At 44.5% G+C, this 25,138-nt stretch overlaps 1 protein-coding gene across 1 annotated transcript; it reads left to right on the plus strand.

The window, feature by feature from the left end:
* The first annotated feature begins 19,600 nt into the window (after positions 1 to 19,600).
* LOC133917478 (protein MIS12 homolog) lies at positions 19,601 to 23,659 on the plus strand. Its single transcript, XM_062361374.1, has 7 exons — positions 19,601 to 19,834; positions 19,967 to 20,033; positions 21,058 to 21,177; positions 21,859 to 21,951; positions 22,028 to 22,166; positions 23,082 to 23,219; positions 23,313 to 23,659. The coding sequence occupies exons 1-7, from the start codon at positions 19,707 to 19,709 to the stop codon at positions 23,366 to 23,368; spliced, it is 741 nt and encodes a 246-aa protein (XP_062217358.1). The 5' UTR covers positions 19,601 to 19,706; the 3' UTR covers positions 23,369 to 23,659.
* Positions 23,660 to 25,138: the final 1,479 nt, after the last annotated feature.

A 25,138-nucleotide genomic window follows, 5' to 3' on the forward strand; every position in this document is an offset into this window, starting at 1 on the left:
CTCTTCCTATTGGTGTTTCTTATGTTTTGTAGGAATTTAGCGATGTGTTTCCAACGGAGGTACCCACTGGCTTGCCACCAATCAGAGGGATAGAGCATCAAATTGATTTGATTCTGGGCGTGACACTACCTTATTGACCACCGTACCACAACAACCCTGAGGAAATAAAAGAAATTAAGAAACAAGTGCAAGAGCTTCTCTCCAAAGGGTACGCCCATGAAAGCTTAAGCCCCCCTTGTGTTGTTCCTGTTATTTAGGTTCCTAAGAAAGATGGTACATGGCGCATGTGCGTAGAATTTTGAGTGATTAACAATATCACTATTCGATATTGTCACCCTATACCTCACTTAGATGACATGTTAGACGAATTGAGTGGTGCTGTTATATTCTCTAAAATTGATTTGCATAGTGGCTACCATTAGATTTGTATGAGTAGTTAGTCATGGAAGTAATGAAAAAGAAGAAGTTCTGTAGTTGGACTCTCCGAGTTAGCCCGCGCTTTTTCAAAGATTCGCTGAGTAGGCCGACAAGTGCATAAAGCAATTCTGCAATGCAAGGCCCCCGCTACTGGAACAGGCGCTTTTATTCAATTATGAGAAATTTCTAGGAACTCTGATCCTTAGGTAGCCACCGACATAATGAATCATGTTTCAAGGCATTTAATTGGAAAATTCGTAGTTGTGTACTTCGATGATATTTTGATTTACAGCCATACTGCACCTGAACATATTGATCATATTTGCCAAGTGCTAGAAGTCTTACAAGATGCAAAGTTGTTTGGCAACTTAGAAAAATGCACTTTTTGCAAAGATCACATGATATTTCCAGGATATGTGGTTTTGGAACAAGGACTAGAGGTAGATGAATCTAAAATTGAACGTTAGTCAAATTAGAAGCTTTCATGGACTTACTGATTTTTATCGATGATTTGTTAAGGATTTTAGCACCATCGCTGCCCCATTGAATGAATTAACTAAAAAGAATGTTGCATTTAGTTGGTGCAGCACAATAAGCTACTTTTGATGAGCTTAAGAAACAATCAACTGAGGCACCGTTACTTGTTTTACCTGATTTCACTAAGATTTTTGAAATTGAATGTGATGCTAGTGGGATTGGTATTGGCGGTGTTTTAATGCAACAGGGTAGACTGGTAGCTTACTTCAGCGGAAAACTAAAAGGTACACAATTGAATTATCCGATTTACGATAAGAATCTTTATGCGTTAGTGCGAGTGTTAGAAGTTTGGCAGCATTATTTATGGCCTAAGGAGTCTATTATACATTCTAATCATGAGGCCTTGAAATATTTACAAGATCAATCTAAGTTGAGTTGTCATCATGCTAAATGGGTGGAATTTATTTAGTCATTTCCTTACATTACGTACAAGAAGAGTAAGGAAAATGTGGTTGTTGATGCTCTTTCTAGGAAAAGTGTGCTCCTCAATCAATTTGTTGTGCAAGTTAATGGCTTACAGAGTTTGCGTGATTTATATGCTACTGACCATGATTTTTTTTTGTTCCTTATGTGCATTGCAAAGAGGGAAAAGGCTAGGAAAAATTCACCTACATGATGGGTTTTTGTTTCGCATTAACAAATTATGCGTTCCAGAATCATCCGTTCATTTTCTCTTGCTACCGGAATCTCATGCAGTGGATTGATGGGCCTTTTTGGATGTGAGAAGACACTATCTATGCTGATTGATCACTTTTATTGGCCTAAGATGAGACGTGACATGGAAAGGTATGTGCAACAATGCATTACTTGTCACAAGGCAAAATCGTGACAAGAACGACAATGTGCTGCATGTTGCTAACTTGTTTTTCAGGGAAATCATGAGGTTGCATGGTGTGCCATGCACCATTGTGTTAGATCGCGACGTGAAGTTCATGAGCTACTTCTAGAAGACACTTTGGGGCAAGTTGGGGACAAAGTTGTTATTCAACACAACTTGTCATCCCCAAACTGATGGTCAAATAGAGTGGTGAACCGCACACTTTCAATGCTACTCAGGACCATGATCAAGAAGAATCTAAGAGAGTGAGAGGATTGTTTGCCACATGTGGAATTCGCATATAATCAGGTTGTGCACTCCACTACTCAGATGTGTCCTTTTGAGGTGGTGTATGGTATTAAACCAATTATGCCACTTGATTTGATGTCGCTTCTCAGTCAACACCGAGCAAATATAGAAGCGTCAAAGCAAGTTGACTATGTCAAGAAATTGCATTTGAAAACAAAGGAAGAAATTGACCGCAAGATAAAGTATTATGCTAACAAGGTGAACACGGAGCGGAAGAAGATGACTTTTGTGCCAGGTGACTTAGTGTGGGTGCATTTGCACAAGGATCATTTTCCAAAATGTCGTAAGTCCAAGCTACTGCCACGAGGTGATGGACCATTTAAAGTACATGAGCGAATAAATGACAATGCATACAAGATCAGCTTTTGGGCGATGAATACAGTGTGAGCTCTACATTCAATGTTGCTAATTTATCACCGTTTTTTGGTGGTAATTATCTAGCATCATGGGCGACACCTTTTCAAGAAGGGGGAGTATGACCTTATGATATATTCTTCACCACCACCTAATGATCAAGATATAAGTATCGAGTTGCGAACTGGACCAATTACAAGAGCACGTGCCAAGAAAATACAAGATCATGTGAACTTTCTTCTTAATGACCATATCATTAATTTTAAAGAGAATTTTATACTACCTCGGTCTTGTAATTTACTTTTGCTTAGGTATTTGGATCAATACGATGCACAAGAGGAGGAAGAATTGCATTGTTTGTTGGCACATAGACTAAGAAGAGCTGAGGGATGCGTGGGAGAAAAAGGTTATCACAAGGTGTCTAAAAATCATATGCAGCTGTACATGGACTTTCCAAAGGCATTGGATACTTGCCTTTCAAGTTCTACACGGAATCAACCAAGGAGAAGCCAGACAAGAAAGATTGAAGCCAACTCGGACTCAGTTTATTGCAGTCAAACAGATATCGATTAAAATTACCATAAGTCTTTCATACGAATTTGTTTGACCGTGTAAGTATCTGTTGGAAAGATTACTTAATAACCTTTCCAACAGATCCAGCCCCATTGCCAAATCCATAAGGAGCCGGTCCCAATCATCAAAATAATTTATTGGTCATAGCTTAGGTTTCCTTTTTATGTTGTAATGATTCTGATTCGGTTTCCACAATCTTACGTAGAATATATATAGTTGAGTCCATGACCCATAGAGGCTAGACCATACTTTTATGATAAAACAAGTTGAACAACGATTTGCTTGTCTCTTGAATAAAAGGGTTTATGTGAGGACTTCTGTCGAGAGATTGAGTGATTTGTTCACATTTCTTGTTCTACCATCAAGGTCACGGTGTCGTTCCGTTGGGAATTAGTGTCTTGGCAACATCGCTATTGGTCTTATGGAAATCATATTATGATGTGTTTGGGCATTCCAAAGATTGAATGTCCGTGTATTGGGACGTGGTGTTTAGCTAGTGAGTATGTCAAAGCATATCTGTTATCAAGGGTTCTACGTTGAGAAGATCATGCCGCCTCCGTATCACCACATCACCTAGGAGGAACAATACCATTTATCTTCATTGAACCCCTAGTGTCCTCATTATTTCCACTTAAGGTGAGCAAATTATGGATTCTCATCAAATTTGTAGGTAAATGTCACATCCCAAAACCCTAAACTAGTCATCGAGCACATATATTGAGAGAAACCATCCAAATAGTATTCGAACTAGTCATTAGGACGATCATTTTCTATAATCATGCCCACAATGATTAACTGGAATACCACTCTAGTAGTCCCAGCATGTGTTTAATTCCAGGATCAGAACACACACCTTTACAACAAGCACATCATCACAAGATATAATAAAAAGTGAGTAATTAAATTAAGTTACAAGTCTTTAAGTAGATTAAATTTTACAATAAAATACATAGCCTGAACATTTGTTAGAGTAGCTACTATTGGGGGTCGTTGTTAAGGACCCCAGATGGCCCCATGGCTCAGCTAGCCTATGCCCAGGGAACCATGCCTCCCGAAGCCTCCATCTCCCAGAACCGTGCCTCCCAAAGCCTCCCCCTCCTGGAGCCATGTGTCCTCCGGAGCCCCCATCTCCAGGAGCCATGCCTTTCAAAGCCTCCATCTCCCGGAGGATATCATCACAAGACATAATAAAGAGTGAGTAATTAAATTAAGTTACAAGTCTTTAAGTAGATTAAATTTTACAATAAAATACATAGCCCGAACATTTGTTAGAGTAGCTACTGTTGGGGGTCGTTGTTAAGGACCCCAGACGACCTCATGGCTCAGCTAGCCCATGCCCAGGGAGCCATGCCTCCCGAAGCCTCCGTCTCCCAGAGCCATGCCTCCCAAAGCCTCCCTTTCCTGGAGCCATGCGTCCTCCGGAGCCCCCATCTCCAGGAGCCATGCCTTTCAAAGCCTCCATCTCCCGGAGCCATGCCTCCCAAATCTATTCGGTCAGGTCCTAGTTAGTTGCACATCGTGATAACTTGTACACTAAGCTACGTACCACCCTATAAATAGGGGGTCGTGGTCATCTGGGGAAAGGAGGTCACAGGAAGAACACTCAAGGCAACACACAGGACACAAAGGTGCCCAAGTGCTAAACCATGCTATGATACTCCCCCCCAGATCGATCCATTTTTCTACTATAAATACATTCGTGATGTTCCTTCCTCTCAAACTTCGTCTCCAAGCTTGAGTCTCCTCCTTAGAAGAAACTCTCATCGTACTTGCTGGGGCAAGATGAACTCTTGCTCCAACAGTGGTGTCGTCTGTGGGGACTTGAACACAGAAGTGCTAAGAGAGGTAGGATATCACCCAAGAAGAAGACCACCAAGGCCGCAGCAATGGTGGCCGACCCCCCAGTAACCCCTAGGTGACAGTCTGGGCGACTAAACACAGGCCGCACCGACGACGGCCCCCCAACAGGGGGAAACGAGGGCCTTATGACCACCGCCAACCCAGCCATGACCATAGTTGCTGTCGGCACTAAAGGGCCCTCTACCCCAGGGACCCAGCAGCAAGGCGAGGCCCCCGTTGCACCCCTAGGGGCTGCGGTCGGTGCCACCGCCGTAAACACCATTCTAACTGAGCATCAATCACGCTTGGCGGCGCTCTTGACCCATATGGAGGAACTGCAAATGGCCCTGCGGGTCGAGCAGCAAGCTATCAGCATGAACACCACCGCCCCCATGATAACCGGCGCTATTCTGACCCAAGCCCTACAGGATGATGAACTCTTTGACACCAGGACTGTCGCCTACAGGACCCTGCCTGTTCGGCCTCCGGAGCCTCAAGGCCGGCGTCGCGAGGATCCCCTGCAAGACTACGACTCTCCCCTGCAAGCCGACCTACAAGCTACGCCCTTTCTGGAGGGCTTTTGAACCCCAAAGCTACCTAAGTTCAAGGGCGATTCCGACCCTGATGAGTTCATTCGTTCCTACGCTCTCGCCATAGAGGCTAGCGGGGGCGCACTGGCCACCATGGCTAAATGCTTCCCTCTCATTTTGGAAGGGGTGGCCATACCCTGGTTCTGGGCACTGGACCCTAGCTCCATTCACGCCTGGTCCCAACTCTGAGACCTCTTCTGCAGCAATTTTCAGGGCACCTTCGTTGAGCCAGTAACCTCCAGAAGCCTGTTCACTATCAGACAGGAGTTGAATGAAACCCTCCGGGATTACTTCCGAAGGTTCTCCTAGACCCAGGCCCATATTAGGGGCATATCGGACTCTTCGGTCATCGATGCCGCAACCCAGGGCCTGGCCGAAGGCCCCCTATACGATCGGCTGAACCAGTGTTCCATACGCATGGTGGAAGTACTGTAGAGAATGTTCAAGGAACATGCATGGGTATAGGAGGAAAAACTCCGCCGAAGGCGGTCATGAGCTAATGAGACCTCCCGTGTTAACCCCGAGAAGTCACACTCACAGGCAAGATTGTCACACGCCCCCTCCATACCAGTGAAGAGGGGCTGCGAGGAGGATCATACCTCTGGGTCCCAAAGGGGGTGGCAGCGACAACACCGAAACATCAACAACATCAGCCTAAGCCGCGGGGCTCCAAACCAAAACCACCCTCGGGGACACGACCGGGGACGCCCCGGAGGCCTCCCGGAGCGAAGCGGCGCTCCGAATCGGTGTTCCGAGAAGGAATTCTGGTGCACTCTACATGGCGCAGGACGAGGACATAACACTAACGACTGCCAGACCCTCACCACCTTCCGAGAAGAGTACCTTGGGAGGCAGGCAACCTTTGCCTTGACTGAGGGGGGCACCAAGGAACGATCCGAGAATTGCAGGCCACCGGCCAGCCAACGGGTCGATCATCTGGCCTTACAGAACCCTCCGCAGCTGGCCCTACCTTCTCCGCCCCAATCATCCGCAGAGCGGTACAACACAAAGGGGCGCGGGGCAGACAGATCGTCCTCACTATAACCGGTGGAGGGAGCTTTGACTACACTATGAAACGGTAGTGGCGAGACTATGCACGCAGGGTGCACCACATCGGAGCAACCAGCATCCATCGGCAGGCCTCTGAATGGGCCGACGCCCCTGTGACATTCACCATAGACGATTCTAAAGGGGTAAAATTTCCCCACTCCGATGCCCTAGTCGTCTTAGCCAACATCGCCGAAGTTCAGGTCCCGAGAATACTGATTGACAGGGGCAGCTTGACGGACCTCCTCTTCATACATGCCTTCGACTAGCTTCGAATCCCACGAAGCCAGCTTTCACCAGGCCACATACCCCTCCAAGGATTCAATGGGCCCCCTTGACACCCTAGGCCAGGTAGAACTCCCGATCATCTTCGGTGAGGGCCCCGCAGCACAGACCAAAGTAATCACCTTCGATGTTGTGGACGTACCTTACGCCTACAACGCCATTCTGGGATGAGGAACTCTGAATAGATTCGGAGTTGTACCCCATCACAATTACCTCTGCTTGAAGATGCTTGAACCCCAGGGGAAAATAACCACCAAAACCTGGCTAGGCGCATCAAGTACAAGCACCCTGCTCCGCTCCCTAGCCGCAACATCCATGTCGTGATCCAGGAGGGCTTCGAGGACCCCCCGTCGGTGCATCCCGGGCACTACTGCCCTCCAAGGCCACAACCATAGGGGGACATAAAGTGTGTTCCCGTGCAGGCCCTTCCAAATAGGGGCGGACCTCACCTCCGGACAGGAAGCCCAGCTTTTGACCGTCCTACAGGGTAATCTCGACACCTTCGCATGGTCCCCGTAGGATCCTTCGGGAGTCAACCGCTCCATTATCGAACACTCTCTTCAGGTCAACCCAAAGGCTAGGCTCGTACGCTAGGGACTTCGCAAGCTATCCCCAGAGTGGGCAGAAGCTGCAAAAGAGGAGGTCCAGAAGCTACTAAGGGCTGGTGTTATCGGAGAGGTCATCCACTCTGATTGGCTCTCCAACACCATCCTGGTCAAGAAACACAGCGGAAAGTGGCGTATGTGCATCGATTTCACATTGATGAACAAAGTATGCCCTCGGGATCCGTACCCCCTTCCTCGCATTGACCAGCTAGTGGATTCCACCACTGGCTGTGAGTTGCTAAGTTTCTTGAATGCCTACTCTAGGTACCACCAGGTGTGGAAGGCGATAGAGGATGATTGCAAGACCAGCTTCATTACCCCCTTCGGGGTATACTGCTACGTTCGGATGCCCTTCGGTCTTTGAAATGCTGGGACCACCTTCTCTCGCCTAGTGCACAAGGTACTACGACAACAACTGGGCCACAACGTCGAAGCGTACGTAGACGATATCATGGTAAAAAGCCAACACGAAGCCAACCATGTTGCCGACTTACAAGAAACATTTGATAGCCTTCGGGCTGCAAGCGTGTGCCTGAAATCAGAGAAGTGTGTATTCGGTGCTAGGCCAGAAAGATGCTGGGATATCTCGTCTCCCGAAGAGGCATCATCCAATCCAGGCAAGATTCGTGCCATCAAAGAAATGTCACCTCCCACCAATCCAAAGGAAGTACAACGCTTGGCCGTTTGCCTCGCAACTCTCAGCCCTCAAAACGCTGAGGGGCTCCAAACCATTCAACCAGACTCCGGTGTTCCATGCGGCATTCGAGGCCCTCAAGGCCCACCTTTCCCACCTCGAAATACTCGCGATGCTCCTCCTCGGTGAAGGGCTGCTCTTATACTTGTCCGTCTCTGCCTCTGCTGTCAACGCCGCCCTGGTAAGGGAGGAGAAAAGTGACAGTTGCTCTACCCAAAGGGCTATATACTATGTCTCAGAGGCCTTAGCCAAAGTCAAGACACGCTACACCGAGCTCGAAAAGATAGCATACACCCTGCTGATGGCCTCACACAAGCTCCGGCACTACTTCCTCACCTACGACATCACTGTCCCAACCTCTTACCCACTTGGTGACATGTTTCACAACCAAGAGGCGATGGGACGCATCGGCAAATGAGCAGTAGAACTAACCCCCTTTGTGGTAAGGTTTGTGGTCCGCACCATGATCAAATCCCAAATCTTGGCAGACTTCATCTCCGAATGGACTCCAACGCTCGCCGAACTCGTCGCTACCCCTTCCCAAGACATATGGACTATCTACACCAATAGAGCATACGGCTCCATGGGAGTCGGAGCCGGTGCGATTCTTATCTCCCCCACAGGCCAGTAAGTCCAATTCACTACTCGCCTGGATTTCAAGATGACCAACAACATAGCCGAATACGAAGCTGTCCTCTTTGGTCTCTGGAAGGCCCGAGCTTTGGAGGCAACCAGAGTCATCATTCAGACCGACTCCCAGATCGTCATCGGCCACGCCGACAAGAGCTTCCAAGTTCGACATCCGGACATGACAAGATACCTTGAAGCCATCCGCAAGGCCGAAGCACACATCCACGGCATATCAATATGGAGCATACTGCGAATGGACAACAGTCAGGCGGATGCCCTAGCAAAAGCTACTGCCACGGGCAAAGACCCACCATTGGGTGCCTTCCTCAAAACTCTACACCAATTGACTGCTAAAACCCTAACAAGATGGCCGCCACCATCCTCCCCATTGAAACCACTGACTGGAGAGCTCCCCTCTTATCCTTCCTCACTGGAACAGAAGAGTCGGAAGATTCGATCGCGCTCCACTGCATTCAGCATCACGTCAAGGGCTACCATCTCATAGAAGGCACCCTTTACAAGACTGGTGTCTGCACTCCCCTCCTTCGCTGCATTACCAGACAAGAAGGGGACAACCTCCTCTAGGAGATACATGAAGGCCTTTGCAGCAACCATTTAGTGCCTCGCACCCTAGCCGGCAAGGCAATTCGCCAGGGGTTCAATTGGCCTACAATCATGTCCGATGCAGAAGACCTCGTCTGCACCTGCCAAGGATGCCAGTGGATGTGACACCGAAGCCACCGGCTCCGGCTCCCCTACAACCCATCTCTCCTGTCTGACCCTTAGCTCGTTGGGGCATGGACCTCATCGGACCATTTCCCGGTGCCAAAGGCAACCTTCAGTACGCAGTGGTAGCATTGGAATACTTCTCCAAATGGGTCGAGGTCGAGCCCCTCACGGTGATCACATCGAAGAATGTCCAGAAATTCTTCTAGAAGAACATAATTTGCCACTTCGGTGTTCCACAACAGCTCATGGTCGACAACGGCATGCAATTCGACTCTGGGCCTTTCAGACATTCTGTGATGACCTCGGCTTTGAATTATGCTTCATCATAGTTCAACATCCTCAATCCAATGGGGCCGTCGAACGGGCCAATGGCAACATCCTCTTCGGCTTAAATCGTCGACTCGTCAGCCTAGCTCAAGGCCTATGGGTCGAAGAGCTTCCTAAGGTTTTATGGTCCCTCCACACCACTATCACACGAGCCACCGGGTTCACCCCCTTCCGCCTCCTATATGGTGACGAGGCCATGACCCCCACCGAGATCAAGGCATGCTCACTCAGAGTACAACTTCAACAAACTACCAGAGAAAGAGAGCTCTCCGTCGATCTCACCGAAGGCACGCGGCTCCATGCCGTCCAGAATCTCGATCACTACATCAAGAAAACCAGGGCCTGGTACGATCCTAAGGTTGTGCCACGAAGCTTTAAGCCTGGCGACCTAGTACTTCGACGTGCCCTAGATCCGGGAAAACTACGCAACAAATGGGAGGGCCCATACCTGGTCCTCCAGTCTAACAGGCCCGGTTCCTACCACCTGGTTGATACAGAAGGGACCCCCATCGAACACAGTTGGAACGCGGAGACCCTCTGCAAATACTATGTATAGACAACCCCAGCCTCAGTCCTCTCCAAAAATCCAGAACAATAAAAAACTATAGGTTTACACACCCACAAATAGCCACCAAACCTAGAGGTGTTACCTTCCTTCCAAAAAAAGCCCTTACCCCACCAAACAACCTCACACAAAACCTATGAAGACTCACACAAAACCTATGAAGACTCTCCAGCATCTTGAAGGCATTGCCTCCATGCCAGAGAGGTAAAAACCTCCGGCATCTTGAAGGCAGTGCCTCCGTGCTGGAGAAGTATATCCCTCCGCCATCTTTAAGGCATGGCTAACCTACGTGGCGGAGAGGCAAAGACTGCTCCAGCATCTTGAAGGCTTAGCCTTCGTGCTAGATAGGCATATATCCCTCCTCCAACTTTAAGGTCTAGCTAACCTATGTGGCGAAGAGGCAAAGACCGCTCCAGCATCTTGAAGGCATTGCCTCTGTGCCAGATAGGCATAAGACCCTCCATCATCTTTAAGGCCTGGTTGACCTACGTGGTGGAGAGATAACCTCCCCGGCATCTTGAAGGCTTAGCCTCCATGCCAAAAAGGATCCATACAAAGTAAGGATCCTCCGACACCTTGAAGACTAAAAGTCTCCATGCCAAAATCATCTGACCCCTCTAATATCTTGAAGGCCTAGCCTCCATACTACAAGGCGTCGCACATCAAAACATTATTAAACGATATGTTCTTCCCTACTCACGCCCAACGCAATGCATCACCCCTTGGATCTCGCACCCTGCGGCCGCTAACAGCCACAGAATGAGAAGGGGTTGGGATCGAGGACACAGGCAAAGCGTTGATACGATAACGAAGCATCGATATGATAAATTATAAATGCCAAAAAAACAAAGCTAACACAAACGCAAGTTTATTCATACCTGACATACAAAGAGTTTGCATTCAGCTAACCACTGTACATCAAATCTATGCCTAGCAAACTTGCTAGCCTGTTACGCCTCCCTGAAGTACTATGGGAGGACGAGGGTGCTTGACCGTCACGCCTCCTAGAAATACCGCAGGATCTAGAGAATTGACCCTAATAACTGTGCACAGGGAGTCAGCGTGAATCCCCTCCACAAAGGGAGCTGCTACCTAAAATGAAGCCCCCTTGGCCTCAGGAAGATGAAGGATCCACTGGGAAGGGATACGAGTTGAAGGCCGAGAAATCCAGCTCTTCCCCCTGCTCCTCCGGTGGGGACTCCACAGCCTGTACTCCTCCACCTTCACCTCAGCCAGAATAGGCTCAAGGATTTCCGAAGGAACCCTTCCGTCAGAATCCCAGGGGAGGACAAGGCGTCGAAAGAAGCGTGAGCCAGAAACTTCCTGGGCTTCTCGGGCTGCACACCAGTCGTCCTTTGCAACAAATAGACATCCGAAGCAGACGCAAGGGGTACCTCCGGCTCGATCTTGACCAAGACATCGGCGGCCACCTTCGGATCCACACACCCCTCGAAATTGTGGGGCATAACAAAACAATTACGTCGTCGGATGGACGGAATAGCCCCAAACTCTTCGGACACACTCGATCCCTCCCTGGAGACACCATCCCAGATACGAGCAAGGCCTCCTCTGGCTTCAGGCCGTCGCACTTATATACATAGATTAGACTCCAGTTAGCCTCAAAGGAATGAACATTTCAGAACAGCACAGGCAAACCAAAAGAAGACTGACATGGTTCTATTAGATAAGGAAAAGACCAAGTACATGAAGCAGAAGGGGGTAGTCAACATACTAAGACTTTGACCCGCTTTGGAAAGAAAAGAAAGCAAAAAACAAGTAGCCTACAATAGAGCTACACCTCCGGGGCATCCACACGCAAACACCGCTCCCACGAAGCAACAATGCAAAGTGAAAGGCCTTCAGAGGGCAGCGGTGCGCCTGCAGGCTCTGGATGAAGGACCGGACCTCCCGATGAAGAACCCGAGCGAAGACCCCCCGGGGCGCTTGGAGTCACCTGACCCACCATATAACGTGACGTCATGCTCCGACCACACCTCGCCCATAAGTTTTGGTGGAAGTTCTCCAAAGCTGCGCAAATCTCCGCCGAAGGTTCCTCTGGCTAAAAACCCTCGACCATGGAGTCCGGCACCTACTGCTCTAGCACCTCGATGGGACCAACCCCTACTTGGTGCAATAGGGTCAGCTGGAGCGTCACAGCCACACGTGTGCTGGACCTCGCGTAGGTCTTCGCAGCCTTAACCATGACCTTCGCAGCAGACCGAAGCAAGAAGAGCGGCATAACGGATGCTCCGAGTTAGAGGGTAGTGGAGGACACCTGGCCCCAAGGCTGCTCATAGCATCGGAGGTGATCTGGGCAACATCTGATGTAAGAGCAGCTAACTGCTGACACTCCGAGCGCAATGCCACCTTCAATGCCCGAGCCTCCTTTCACACCTCACCAACCGCAGCCCGAAGGGTCTCAACATCACCTTCGGCTGACACCCGAGCTGTATTGGCTGCATTGCAAACTCCCTCGCCTCCCAGAGATCTTTAGCAGCCTTTTGCACCTCAGCCTCCGTGCGCTCCCGCTTCAACACCTCCTCCCATCGGAGACCCTCCTCACGCTCGTGGAGCATCGTCTCCCCCTGAAGGTGACCCTCCGAAGACTCCACCTGCTTCCAGGCCTCCTCCAAGGCCTGACGAAGGCCTTCAACCTCGTCACAAGCCGGGACCAAGGCCTGGCACCCCCATATCCCAGTGCCCTCATCAAAATTACTTACGAGGCATAGCAGAAGAAGAAAAAAGACCAAATGAGCTACTTAGAACCTGACACTAGACTCGGCAAATCATGACTCAAACTATTGACTTGCAGGGCCACCGCTACCACACGTGTCTCCACTTCCCCCAAAGGACGCTAGGCTAACGATCGCTCGACCTCTCCACTCCGGAGAAGGGAGGATATTGCAACGAAGGCCCTTGACACCTCCGGGAAAGTAATTTGTAAAACCTTCAAATCTTCATGCATGTGAGAAACTTTTGGATGGATAGAGAGCTAGAGAGGTGGGAAATGTAATGTTAATACATGCATATCTCAAATCCAAATGCTTGAGGTGGGATTTTTGGGTGGAAAATGAGAAAGAGTTCGAGGAAGAGAGGAGAGTTGCTCATGATGGTTGTTTGGGCGTGGGAGAGGGAGAGAATGAGAGTGAGATAGTGGAGAAAAGCTGCTACTGTTGTCCAAGAGAAAGGGGAGAGGTGCGCCAGCTAGGTGGGCCCCATTTGCAAGTGAAGCAAGAGCATTTCAGCTACACCCTCATTTCTTTCTCTCCTATTTCTCCTTCTCTCTTTTATTAACCCAAGGATGCTCTAGTGCTCCAATAATTTTAGGAAAATAAATGTGCAGCGGTTACAAATGAGATGAACCACTTTTATATAGATTCACCTGACACACCTATGCGAGACCTTAATCTAACGAAAACTCTAACATCGGGTCATAACATAACTCAAAGAAATTTTTAAAGAACGATATGAATTAACAATACTCAACAATGCCTGACAATTAAACATGATGCTCATGATGCAAGATTATTCATAGTACATGATTATGAAATGGGATGTGACACATATGTATCATGACATCATGTTTCAGGTTTTTAGTTTCATTTTAAGTGTTCAAAAACATTTTGAAAATGTTACGTCATTGATCAACACGAGTTCTGACCATATACTTATGAGTTGGAATTGTTTAGAAATAGTTTAGGAAGCCCCAAAACCATTTAAAAAGGAAGAGGAAAAAGAATTGGTAGAAACAGAGAAAGGAAAGAGGACTTTCTGCTTGTGGGCTCAGCCCGTGGTCTGACTGCCAGGGCTCAAAAGCGCCCACATAAAATCCATCGACCACCTCACCCTCTCTCTCTCTCTCTCTCTCTCTCTCTCTCTCTCTCTCTCTCTCTCTCTCTCTCTCTCACTTCCCACCCCAACCCAAAACCGAGAGAGAAGAGGAGAGCTCCACCTCGACCAGCCGTATGGTTGGAGATCAGCATAGGAGACTTCCCCGAGCTCCTCCTCGCCGTCTTCCTCACTGGAGAAGATTTCCATGCGGTCTTCTTCCACCTTAAGGCCAAAAACCATCACAGAGCCTGATCTTAGAATCGAAGCCTCTCCGAAGTCGACCAACCCTCTAGGAAGCTTCCTCAAACCAAGGTGAGACTTCCCCAACTATTTCCCTATCATCCTTGAGCTCCAATCGATGCCCATTATCCTAGATCCAAGGGGTCCTTGAGTTTGGCCCTGTGCATATCGCTCATACCACCCAAAATGAACTCTCCTAACCTTGTAGAGTGTTTTGGTTCCACTCTTGACCGAAGGCATTGCCAGAGCCTTCACCGGTGGCCTCGCCGAGGTGCTACTGGCCAAGCCCAGCGATCTGACCATTTCCTGGGCTGGTCTGACTACCAGGTTCTGAATTGGCCAGTTAGACTCAAGTCAGACTCCATAATCAGGAGTCATACCACCACTATAATCGGTCTGACTACAAGACCTCGCGTCTTACCACCATGAGTCTGGTCAGACCGCTAGGGCTACTTAATATAATTTTCTTCTCTGTTTGACCACAACGGACTAACCGCCACCCAACTCGATCTGACCGCTAGCTACTCATAACCCACTGAGCTTTGGTTGTCTCATGTGATGATTAAACCTTTTCTAACCCAATCGCTTAAGCATTCTTTTGCAAATATTTTCATGGCATATCACATTGCATCTTGTTCATGATCATGCATCATAAGCATACATCTTTCTTCATTCTTTTGTTCATTCGATGCGTTCTCCCATTCGGTAGAGAGTGATGCGCCGATGGTTCAAGCAGTTGAGGCTGATATCGATCCAATGGTGTTTGCGAGCAAAGAACCAGAGAACCAAGGCAAGCATCTAAGCATATTTCACCTTTACTTTGGATCTTGTGATGTCTAAATTGGATAAAATATCACTTTATGTATGTCATGCATGTTTAGCGAGTCAATGTCGGGTTTTGCGGGTAGAACCTATATTGATGCATTTGTTCTTACCTTGATTATTGATGATCCCCATCCTTGTAGCCTGGGTGTATTATATAATTTTGAAACTTAAAATGAACGCGATATGCTTAGCAAGCTTAGGTCACCGATAGAACTCGAGAGTTGGAATGTTCCATCGTTCGCGAGCTATAGAGCTTAGTTATTGTTCACAATGAAAATGAGATTGGGATGAAGAGTTTGTGAGAATGAGACGAGATATGGGCGGTGTTAGAGGCAGGTTGGGAGACGGATGCGGATGTCATATGCCGCTTGCATCAATTAAACACCAGTCATTATTTGTCGTTGGCTTAAGCACTTTTCGTACTTCCACATATTCAATAAATGTACGAATGAGCCGATTATCATACACCATGCTAACACTTGACTTGTGGCCCTATGACGCATAAGAGAAAAATGATAAGAAGAAGCAAGGTGGTGGGGAGCCGGAGGTGTCTGGGACACGCTTATGGTAACCCGTGTCATAGGGGCAAGCACAAGTGGGTAGTTTTGGGTATGAGAAAGGTTGTCTCAGAGGCCAAGTGGATGGACCCGAGTCATGTTGGTAAAGATGTACCTCCTGCAAGGTGTAAGATCAATTTGAATTGCCACACTCTCGGTTATGAGTATACTTATGTTCATTCGTATCAATTGTAGAGGTCCGATGTTGGGTTGTATACAGTATGTTGGGAAGTGCCTAGTGTTGTCTAATTCTTCGATTGCTCCTTTTTTTTCTTTAATAAATTGGGGAATCCAATATGGATTATGATGTTGACTGTATCGATTTCTTTTTGAATTTTTATATGTATAATGACTTCGGAACTTGAGTCTAATTCTATTTTTCTATTAGAGCCTTCTTTCCTATTCTTTTGTATATAGTTCTTGATACAATTTCGTATTTTTTATCTTCCTGTAGACCTTCAAAATAATTTTTTGGTTGTGCAAACCAAAAGGAATGGTTATTTTGGGTTGTACCATGTCTGAAACCAAGTATGTTGGGAAGGGTATGTTCATGTGACCGTTACATCATGTTTATGATCTAAGAATAGGATGATTCAAGTTGTTAAGCTTTGTAGATGCTCACACTCTTGAATCAATAAAATACCCTTTGCTTATAAATTCATTTAACCTTGTGGTCGACTCCTTGCTATTCATCCCAAATGCATGATCCTTAGAATTGAGTTATTATATGTACCCGCTATGAGTAAGTCTTGTAAGTACCTTCGTATCACCTTGCTATCGTTGAGTTTTTGCAAGTGAGGATGACCTAGTGTATGGTTACTTCATGCCCACCGATGTTGATGATAGGCAAGAGTAGTGGTGGGCTACTCGTGGTGACACGATATGGCAAACGTCACCATCTATTTTGCTATTCATAGATGTTATTCCGTTGTGTGGTAATATCAATAATTTATTATATAAACTTGATGTATTTTGATCCTCCTACCGCTCATTGATGTTACGTTAAAACTTTAAATCGTTGAACTTGTAATGACTTAAAGGTTTGTAATATAATTATATTACTCACTTTTTATTATGCCTTGATATGATAAAACTTGTTGTAAAAGATGTTTGTTCTGATCCTGGACATCAAACACATACCGGGACTATCAGGATTTTATTCATTTTAATCATTGAGTGGTTGTGATTGTTGTAGTGATATGTGGGTTAGCACGTGGCATGTTGAGAGACAGACATATGCTACCTCTCATCTTATTAAGCAATCGCCTATTGATTAATTCGAATACAATTTGGACGGTTCCTCACGATAAACCCATGCAATCGGTTGTCCCGCATCATGCTTTCGACCCCAGACCAAGTGGCTAAAAGTTGTCCATAAATTAAACCCAAGCATCGCACCAGAATAAAGAGTCAAGAATGTGATCTTGAACTTGGTACAAGAAATCATTGTAGTTTGTTAACATGCCTCAACATGTCCTATCAACATATTTTTGTTTTTACTCATAATGTTAGGTTGGCTAGAAATTATAGGTAACAGAACATATAAAATAGGAAAAATTAGGTGGATACTATCACAAAAGTGCCCATATTGAAAAATACCATCGGCTGTGAGGATGAAAAATATCAACTTTTGTGATTTTTGCGATGGTACCCATCAAATTGCCCCTATAAAATATTTACAAAAGCTATCACTTTTGTTGCTAGTTTCACATGAGTTATTTTTCATAGACCTACAAAGGATCTAATTTAGACATTGTTGTTGTAAGGAACAACATAGAAGTTGTGGAACTTTCACTACCTTCTTTTCTCTCTCAAGGATACTGAGGAAGGTGGAGATAAGAGCCAGGAACATATGAGAGATTCATGAGTGGACAAAATGAATGAAAAGAGAGTTCCTTGCTCCTATGGGGCTACTTTTATAGATGAGGAGTATGGCTACATTCCATTTTGGGAGACAAAAGGTATGCATATTCAGATATTGAACATCACAGAGTTGTCTGACTACCGCAAGGACGGGCATACGATGGTGTACATGAGACAGTTTGTTCCTCTAACGAAAGAACAGATTGCAAACCCAGCTAGCTATGCGGATTGCATGCTGAATCAGGGCAGAAAGAGGACCATTTGCATCGTCATCGTGATGCTGGACCCCATGCGAACTCTGGGCTATTTATAGCCTGGAGTTCCTTCGAGTAGAAGGAGAGGTGCGGGGGATGTAGGTCCCACCTATGCCGTGTAGCACAGGGGGCTAGTGCCGGCTAGCACGCTCCTTGTTTTGGGTGTTCTTGTTCAAATTTTGAAGGGGAGCATTGCATGGGGTCCAGCATCACAATGACGATGCAAATGCTCCTCCTTCTACCCTGATTCAGCCTGTAGAAACCCAACATGAAAAGAATGTGAGGAGTATGGCTACATTCCATTTTGGGAGATTCCATAATTTACAACTAAATAACTTGCTATGTTCCTTATATGTCATTATTGTGTCGATAACATATGAGTCTACGTCCCACATGTCATCCTCACATTGGATGATATATTATGGATTATGCAGTTATTCGATGCATATCGTGGATTTATCCTTCCACTTTTACCCTTGGATATTTACACAAAGTAAGAGCATCGTAGTAATACTGTACCACTTTTGAATTTTTTACATATCCACATTAATTTTCTAGAGCTATTTCTTATGACCAGCTTTTCTTTTAGAGGGTAGTAACAAAAAGGAAAGACTTTGGCTTGAGTGAAATAAAAGAGTAAGGGAAAAGATCAAAGCATTTCAGCGCCCTGCAGCATTACACAATCTTTAAAATCCAGAGCAACAGCAATTTTGCCAAGATCATGCAGCCATAAGCACCACGTTTGAGAATATGTTGACCAGCAACATCGAGTTAGTGGTGTACTATCACAGCCTTAGCTCCAAAAATTCTCTAATTGAACTAAATAGCTAAGCTCTTCACCTAGTACAAGATGGAATAAAATAGTGCAGGGGAAGGCTGTTTAGCAGTACAACTGAATTATGCAAATGAGTACCCCTAGTAATTAAAGAACATGCAGGACATCCTACGACAAAACCTGAAATTCAAGAGCCACAAAAACGTCTGTAGTGGAAGGAGAGCAGCATTCGTTTCAAAAAAAAAAGCAGAGCAGCATCAAGAAGAGAGCAGTAGCTTGTCTTGATTGAAGCCTGTACCTACTACAGGGAAAAGGCAGAATGTTGACCAACAATAGCAACAAAGGATGAAAAAAAAAGAGGGCAACAACCAAACCAATTAAAGAGCTGATGGTAGGATAGCTGCTCCTTCGTGTGCAGCAAGATAAGCAAATCATCAGTTTGACTAAGAAACTGAAAGTAGGTAACTCTCTTTATCCGTGCCAAAAACATCACGAGTGACATCCTGAAAAGGTAAAACAATATACTTTAAAAAAAACTAATTCTCTGCACCTCTATATGTACACTATGGATATCTAACTTTGCTTTGACATCTCGAGGATCATTTAAATCAACATAGTATTTTATTATTTAGGTTATCTATCTTTATACTTTTGAATACTTATCATACTTAAGTATGTAAAATCAGACTGACAGATTCAATTTAATGGTTTAGGGAACTATGAAAAATCATTATAGAAGTCATTGTGTCATTTTTAAAGTCACATAAGTACCAAATCATGGGTCAAACAATGTTAAGGGTATTTGACATAAAATAAAATAAAAGTTGCAGTTGTTGACCGAAAAAAACATGTTGTAAGGGTGTTTTTGACAAACCGTGGGTTTTTGCAATGTTTTTAAAAAAATCAGTTTCTTCTTGATAAGTGGCCGCGGCGGGCAGCGCAAAATTTGAAACCCCCGACCGGCCGGCGGCCGACGAACCATCCCCACCGCCCCCCGCCCCCCTACCGAAGAGCTCGGAAGAGCCGGAAGCAGGAGCGGAAGGATGGAAGACAGCGACGAGACCGTGGCGCCGGAGGAGGCGGCGCTGGTGCTGAGCCCGCAGGTCTTCGTCGACGAGGTCCTCGACATCGTCGGTGATGTCGGCGACGGGGCCTTCGAGTACTGCCTCCAGTTATGTTCTCTCCGGATCTCTCTCCCTCCCTCCCGAGAATCCCCACCTAGACTTTTTTGTTTGTTTTGTCACTCTCTCGCATTCGCCGCCGACTGGCCGGTTAACTTGCCATTTCCATCGCCCTTCTCCAGGGAAGTCGCCGCCCCGGGGGTCCTAGGCGCCGCGAAGGCGGCCCAGAAGGCCGCGGAGCTCGAGCGGGTAAGTGACGGATATCATGATTCGATACAGCCCAAGTCCCGGATTAGATTTGGGGAGAATTCACAATTTAGCAGAATGAGCGAATGGTCACTGATTAATAGAGACAAGTTGACATTAATGGATCGTTCTGTTAGTTTATGCTTATGTCGAAACCCACAAGGGAGGAACTAAACTAAATTTGGCTTGGACATTTAAATCAGCTAAGTAGAAGAACGAAAAACTTATCTCGACATGGGATTGATGTTGTGAAGAGGCCTGTAGTAGCTGTGTCATTCAGGTGTTTTGGTGTATTTGCTTGTTTCCTAGCCCCTTTTCCACATGTATGGATGATTAATTGTCTGTCCTTAAGCTAATTCATACTCCTTTCTTGTTAATTCCATTCCGGTGAACATTCAGGAAATTCTTTACACTGGGACAAATTTTTTAGTACCTTTCTGTGTACACATGGCTTGACAAACGAATTTCTTCTCTACTAAATTTAAATGTTGATGGGTACTGAATGAAATTCCAGAATGGTTGAAATGAAAGTTTTTCTTCTGCACCAGAATTCATATCACTCCAACATGTCATCAGATACTGCTGGTTTCCCACTGCACCACTTTTAGTTTGCCTGGATTTTTCTTATGAAGTGGAGACCATTAGCTGATTCGCCATGGTCTATGGCATTTCTGTTTCTCCTTGTTTACGGAGCTGTACTGTAAAGAACCAGAGAACTGAAAAACATGGCTCCATTGAGTATAATATGAACCATCTACGATGGACTAACCAATCCAATTGTAGCATTACACTTAGCTACTGCGTTGCTTCAAATGTTTAATCAGTTGTACTTATGTAATCATTGCATACTCCATAATATGCTTTAATATGTTTGTTTTACTTATGTTGCCATTTATTACCACATCTTCTCTTATAAAGCTGTTTCATAAGTCATAAAATTCATAATGCCATAAATTCTTATTTCATCTTTTTATGGGCCAGCAGGACCCTTACGATCAGTAAAAGCATTTTTATGTTTTCCCTGTAGGGATTAAATGCCATTCACCATGTTGTAATGAATGTACTGGATAAGAGAATGACCAACTGGGAGAAATATTGCATTCAACACTGCTTCACTGTACCTGAAGGTTTTGTGGTGCCTGAAGATGTATGTTCCTTATCTCAAAGTAAAAGTTTGGCTTCAACATGTTAAAGTTAGAATTCATCTTCTGTTGCAAAATTACAATTGTGTTCATCCTTCCTCATGACCCAGAATAGATGAGGGGGAACAGATACCTTGTTTTGTTTTTGAAGGTTTCATAATTTGGAAATCTGATGCTTAGAGTTTATTGGTGTAGATGTGCAGTTCTGTTTCTCAACCCATCTTCATAGAAGATGACATTCTGCTGCACATTCAACTACAGATGCCCCCACACTCTTGCACAGTCATAAAAAAAGAGGTTGTGGATAGTTTGCATATTGACTAGAGCATTTCTCTAAACTGCTGGATTAGTTTTTGATGGGAAGAGGAATGAAGTACTGTAGTTTTTGTTTAACTGCATATAGTTTCTATCATAGACTTGCTAGTTTGATGTGATCGAAAACCAGAATTTCTGGTGAATGCCATAATTGTAGTATCATTGATTCCATTGATCTTTTATCAATCTATGTAGAACATTGGTTAAGCTCATTGTTTGTGGTTGCTTGCAGTAACTACAAAATGAACCTTGGCTTGCACATGTTTTGTTCAGTGAAGCAATGCTTTATTTCACATTTACTTCGCTCCCTCATGTCACAAATATATGGTAATGTAGGTGAGTACATGTATGATCTTCTTTTCCTTGGTCAGGATAATTCTTGTGCAAAAGAGTCACACAAAGATGGGACTTCTGATTCAGAATTGGATGTTGAACTTGATTCCTTAAGGAGAAAACTTGAAAGTGTAAGCACCTTAGTTGTAATGAATTAGCTTATATATCTATACTTCTGTAACAAATGCCAGTGTTTTTTATCATTAGGCTAATAAGGAATCTGAAAATCTTCGGAGAGAGATGTCCTCATTGGAAAGGCAAACTGCGTGCAAAAGAAAACTTGATTCCTCTATTGCTGAGATACAGAAGTTGTTTGAAGACAAATTTGTGCAGAAAAATTTTGAAGGTATGGCATTATTTTCAGTAGTTTAATACAAAAAAAAGGGAAGCGGAGAAAAGTACATCATTCGCTTATTAGGTTTATCAGTTCTATCCAGTATTTCCAAAGAAATTTGCACTTTGCTTTTGATCACATATATTACAGTTTTGATATTGATGACATGTGAAATCCTATTTTTCTATTATTTGTTTCTTTTTTTTTTGCTCAGAGAAAATTGGGATGCAAGTATGCAAAAAGTAAGGGGTTAGGGAATTTGTTGTCTCATCAGCATGATTAGAGCTCCAAACTGCTCAATTATTTATTTGGACGTTACTAATTCAGGAGGATGATATACCTTGAAGAAGTTGTGCTGTACTGTGATGACCTTAGGCCTTGTGCTGTACTGTGATAAAAACTCTAAACCCTTGTGCTGTACTGTGTTGACCTTAGGCCTTGATGTTAACGATACCCCTTCATCACCTTGTTTGACAATTTGGTACTACATAGCAATTCTTTTGTGATTCTGGTGCCTAGTAGCCTGGGTTCGTTTCATATGGGAAGACCACAAATGTTAGGGAACTAGTATTTTTTTTCCTCGACAAGGTTATTTTGCATTGAAAGACAATAGAGCAGTGAGATATAGTAACTACCTTTCCTTTACACTGTAGAAACTTTGGCCATTGCATAAAGTTTCTTGCTCATATGTGTTAGCTTTAGCAAGAAAAATGGTCAAAAAAATTGACACCCTAAATTGCGGATTGTCACTTTTCCTCATTTGAATGTCTTCTAGCCTTTTACTTCATGTAACGCCTTGATATTGTTTAGAATGCTTGACATCAATTACAAAGTTTATATGTCTACCCATTTATCAATACAACCTCCACTCAATCTAGTTAACTCTGGTTCAGAAAGCATGCCTACTCAACTGTGCTGAACCTGCAGATCTTGCGAAGGCAATACCGATATTGCAGCAGAAACTAATGGGAATGAACAAGAAAATGACTGATACTGGGAACTTGGTAGATCAACAGGTTTGGAACATGAACGGTCTGAGAGACAAGTGTCAAGCATTGGATAAGGGTACTGCCACCACTTCCCCCTTGGTTTCTTCGGTGCTCCCATGCATAGCTATATCATGTATTTATATGTCATTGAGAATAACTTATCCCGCAGGTTTTACTGCACCCACCGAAGACATTCAAGAGATCATCAATATCTTACAGGAGTAGCTTGCAGTGTTGTGCAGCCTGCTCCATTTCAGGATGACAACTATTGGTCGTATTACAGTATCAACTTCGCTTTAATTTTGTCTAGCACTCTAGCTGCCTTCTCACTAGCTGTCTGTGTGATGTGACAATGAACTGCGTTTTGGTAGTGGGGGGTTCCTTGGCCATGTTCTGAAGAAGTTAGGGAAGTTATGCTCAGTAATGTTCTGTCGATGTGGTGATGGGATATTTTAGTCAGCTATACTCATTTGAGACATGGAGTACGTTTTGAGATCAATCCAAGTACCTTTCTTCCGTGTTGCTCTTGGATCATTGTGCTTCGTCATCTCAGTTGGTCTATTGGCTTGATCCTTGTCATCTCTGCAAGTTTCCCTTGTTATCTTTCTGTTTATGTTGCGATTAATGAGGTATGAATCGTAGCGGTGTTACATCTAGGCCTACTGCTTGAAGCAAGAAGCGTGATTTTGGTGCGTATCCAAGTTTTCCCCAATTAGTATTTTGTCTGGGAGTTGAATCGGCTAGGATACATACAGTGGATACCATACCAGTGATCAATTGTATTGCGGTAGATTGCGGTAGAAATATTTGTAGCATGGGTGAACACCTTAAGAACCACTGCAAACCCAGAATGCTACTAAACTATCTTACAAGCACATTGAACTGAAAATTTCGGCAGCATCTCACTATAAATGGAGATAACACGGAAGTTACAAGAGAAAGATAGATCTTGAAATAACACATTAACATCATATCAAGCATCCTAGCAAGCTAAAAGAATGACTCCAACACCAAGAACTCCTACGACAAAACATTCATACATCATCAACGATGAAAATCCATGAGTGCAGGACACCGGAGGATTCATCCACTAATTATCAATACATCATAACTAACATAAGTAGAGATGAAAGTGTAAGTGATAAGCTGCTACCTATCCCGATGCTCATCAGCTCAAAATAAACTTAGGGAGAGAGAGAGAGATAAAAGAAGTTAGATGGAAATCTCAGCAAGCAAACTATTTAAACTACAAGTTGATTAAGCATCATCTTAAACATATCTTGATTCTATTACTATTATGAACATCATATAACATCAAGTTGAAGACAACAACACCTACTCAAGTATCATGCTGAAGTGATTAGACATGGATAATTTATAGACTTCATATTGTAACTACCAAAAACTACTCCTACGATGAAAAACGTGGGTATCAACATCACCATAATTATAAAGCATACTACACCATTATATTAAAACATCATCTTAAAACACATCAAGAATCATAAGACATCCTGAACCATCCTGAATCAAACTAATAAGACGACAAAGACCGACCGTATAAGGTTAAACAACGCATAGCGACATACCATCAACATGTAGTAAAAATATTCAAATAACTAGCATTTGATACCTCATCCACAATTCCAATGCAAAAGTACCACCACATCGCAAATGTGCATATGAAAGATGTGTGACATGTTTACATACTTCAGAACGGCAATAAATAACTTTCTTGCATACGAGGGAAAAAATATAGGTGATTAATGTAAATATTTCCGTATGAATTCACAGGACATGCTTCATACATAAGTAAAAACATAACTTCCAACATAGTTACATACTTCATGGATATGCATATGAAGAACATAAACAACCGGAAAATGACATATTCCACTTACTTATCCTCATGATTAAATAATCATATAAGTTCAAAAAATTAAATAGCAAGTTAACATGAGCACATTCAATTCATTAGAATATTTGTAAGTGCTG

The sequence above is a fragment of the Phragmites australis genome, chromosome 5 (genome assembly GCF_958298935.1).
Source record: "Phragmites australis chromosome 5, lpPhrAust1.1, whole genome shotgun sequence".
In the NCBI taxonomy this organism is placed as follows: Eukaryota; Viridiplantae; Streptophyta; class Magnoliopsida; order Poales; family Poaceae; genus Phragmites; species Phragmites australis.

Bases quoted from the DNA above. Each gene is read 5' to 3' on its own strand.
- LOC133917478 (XM_062361374.1), top strand. From the start codon at position 19,707: ATGGAAGACAGCGACGAGACCGTGGCGCCGGAGGAGGCGGCGCTGGTG. The intron at 21,952-22,027 runs GTAAGCACCTTA...TTTTATCATTAG, and splicing joins TAAGGAGAAAACTTGAAAGT to GCTAATAAGGAATCTGAAAA. The intron at 23,220-23,312 runs GTACTGCCACCA...CTTATCCCGCAG, and splicing joins GTGTCAAGCATTGGATAAGG to GTTTTACTGCACCCACCGAA.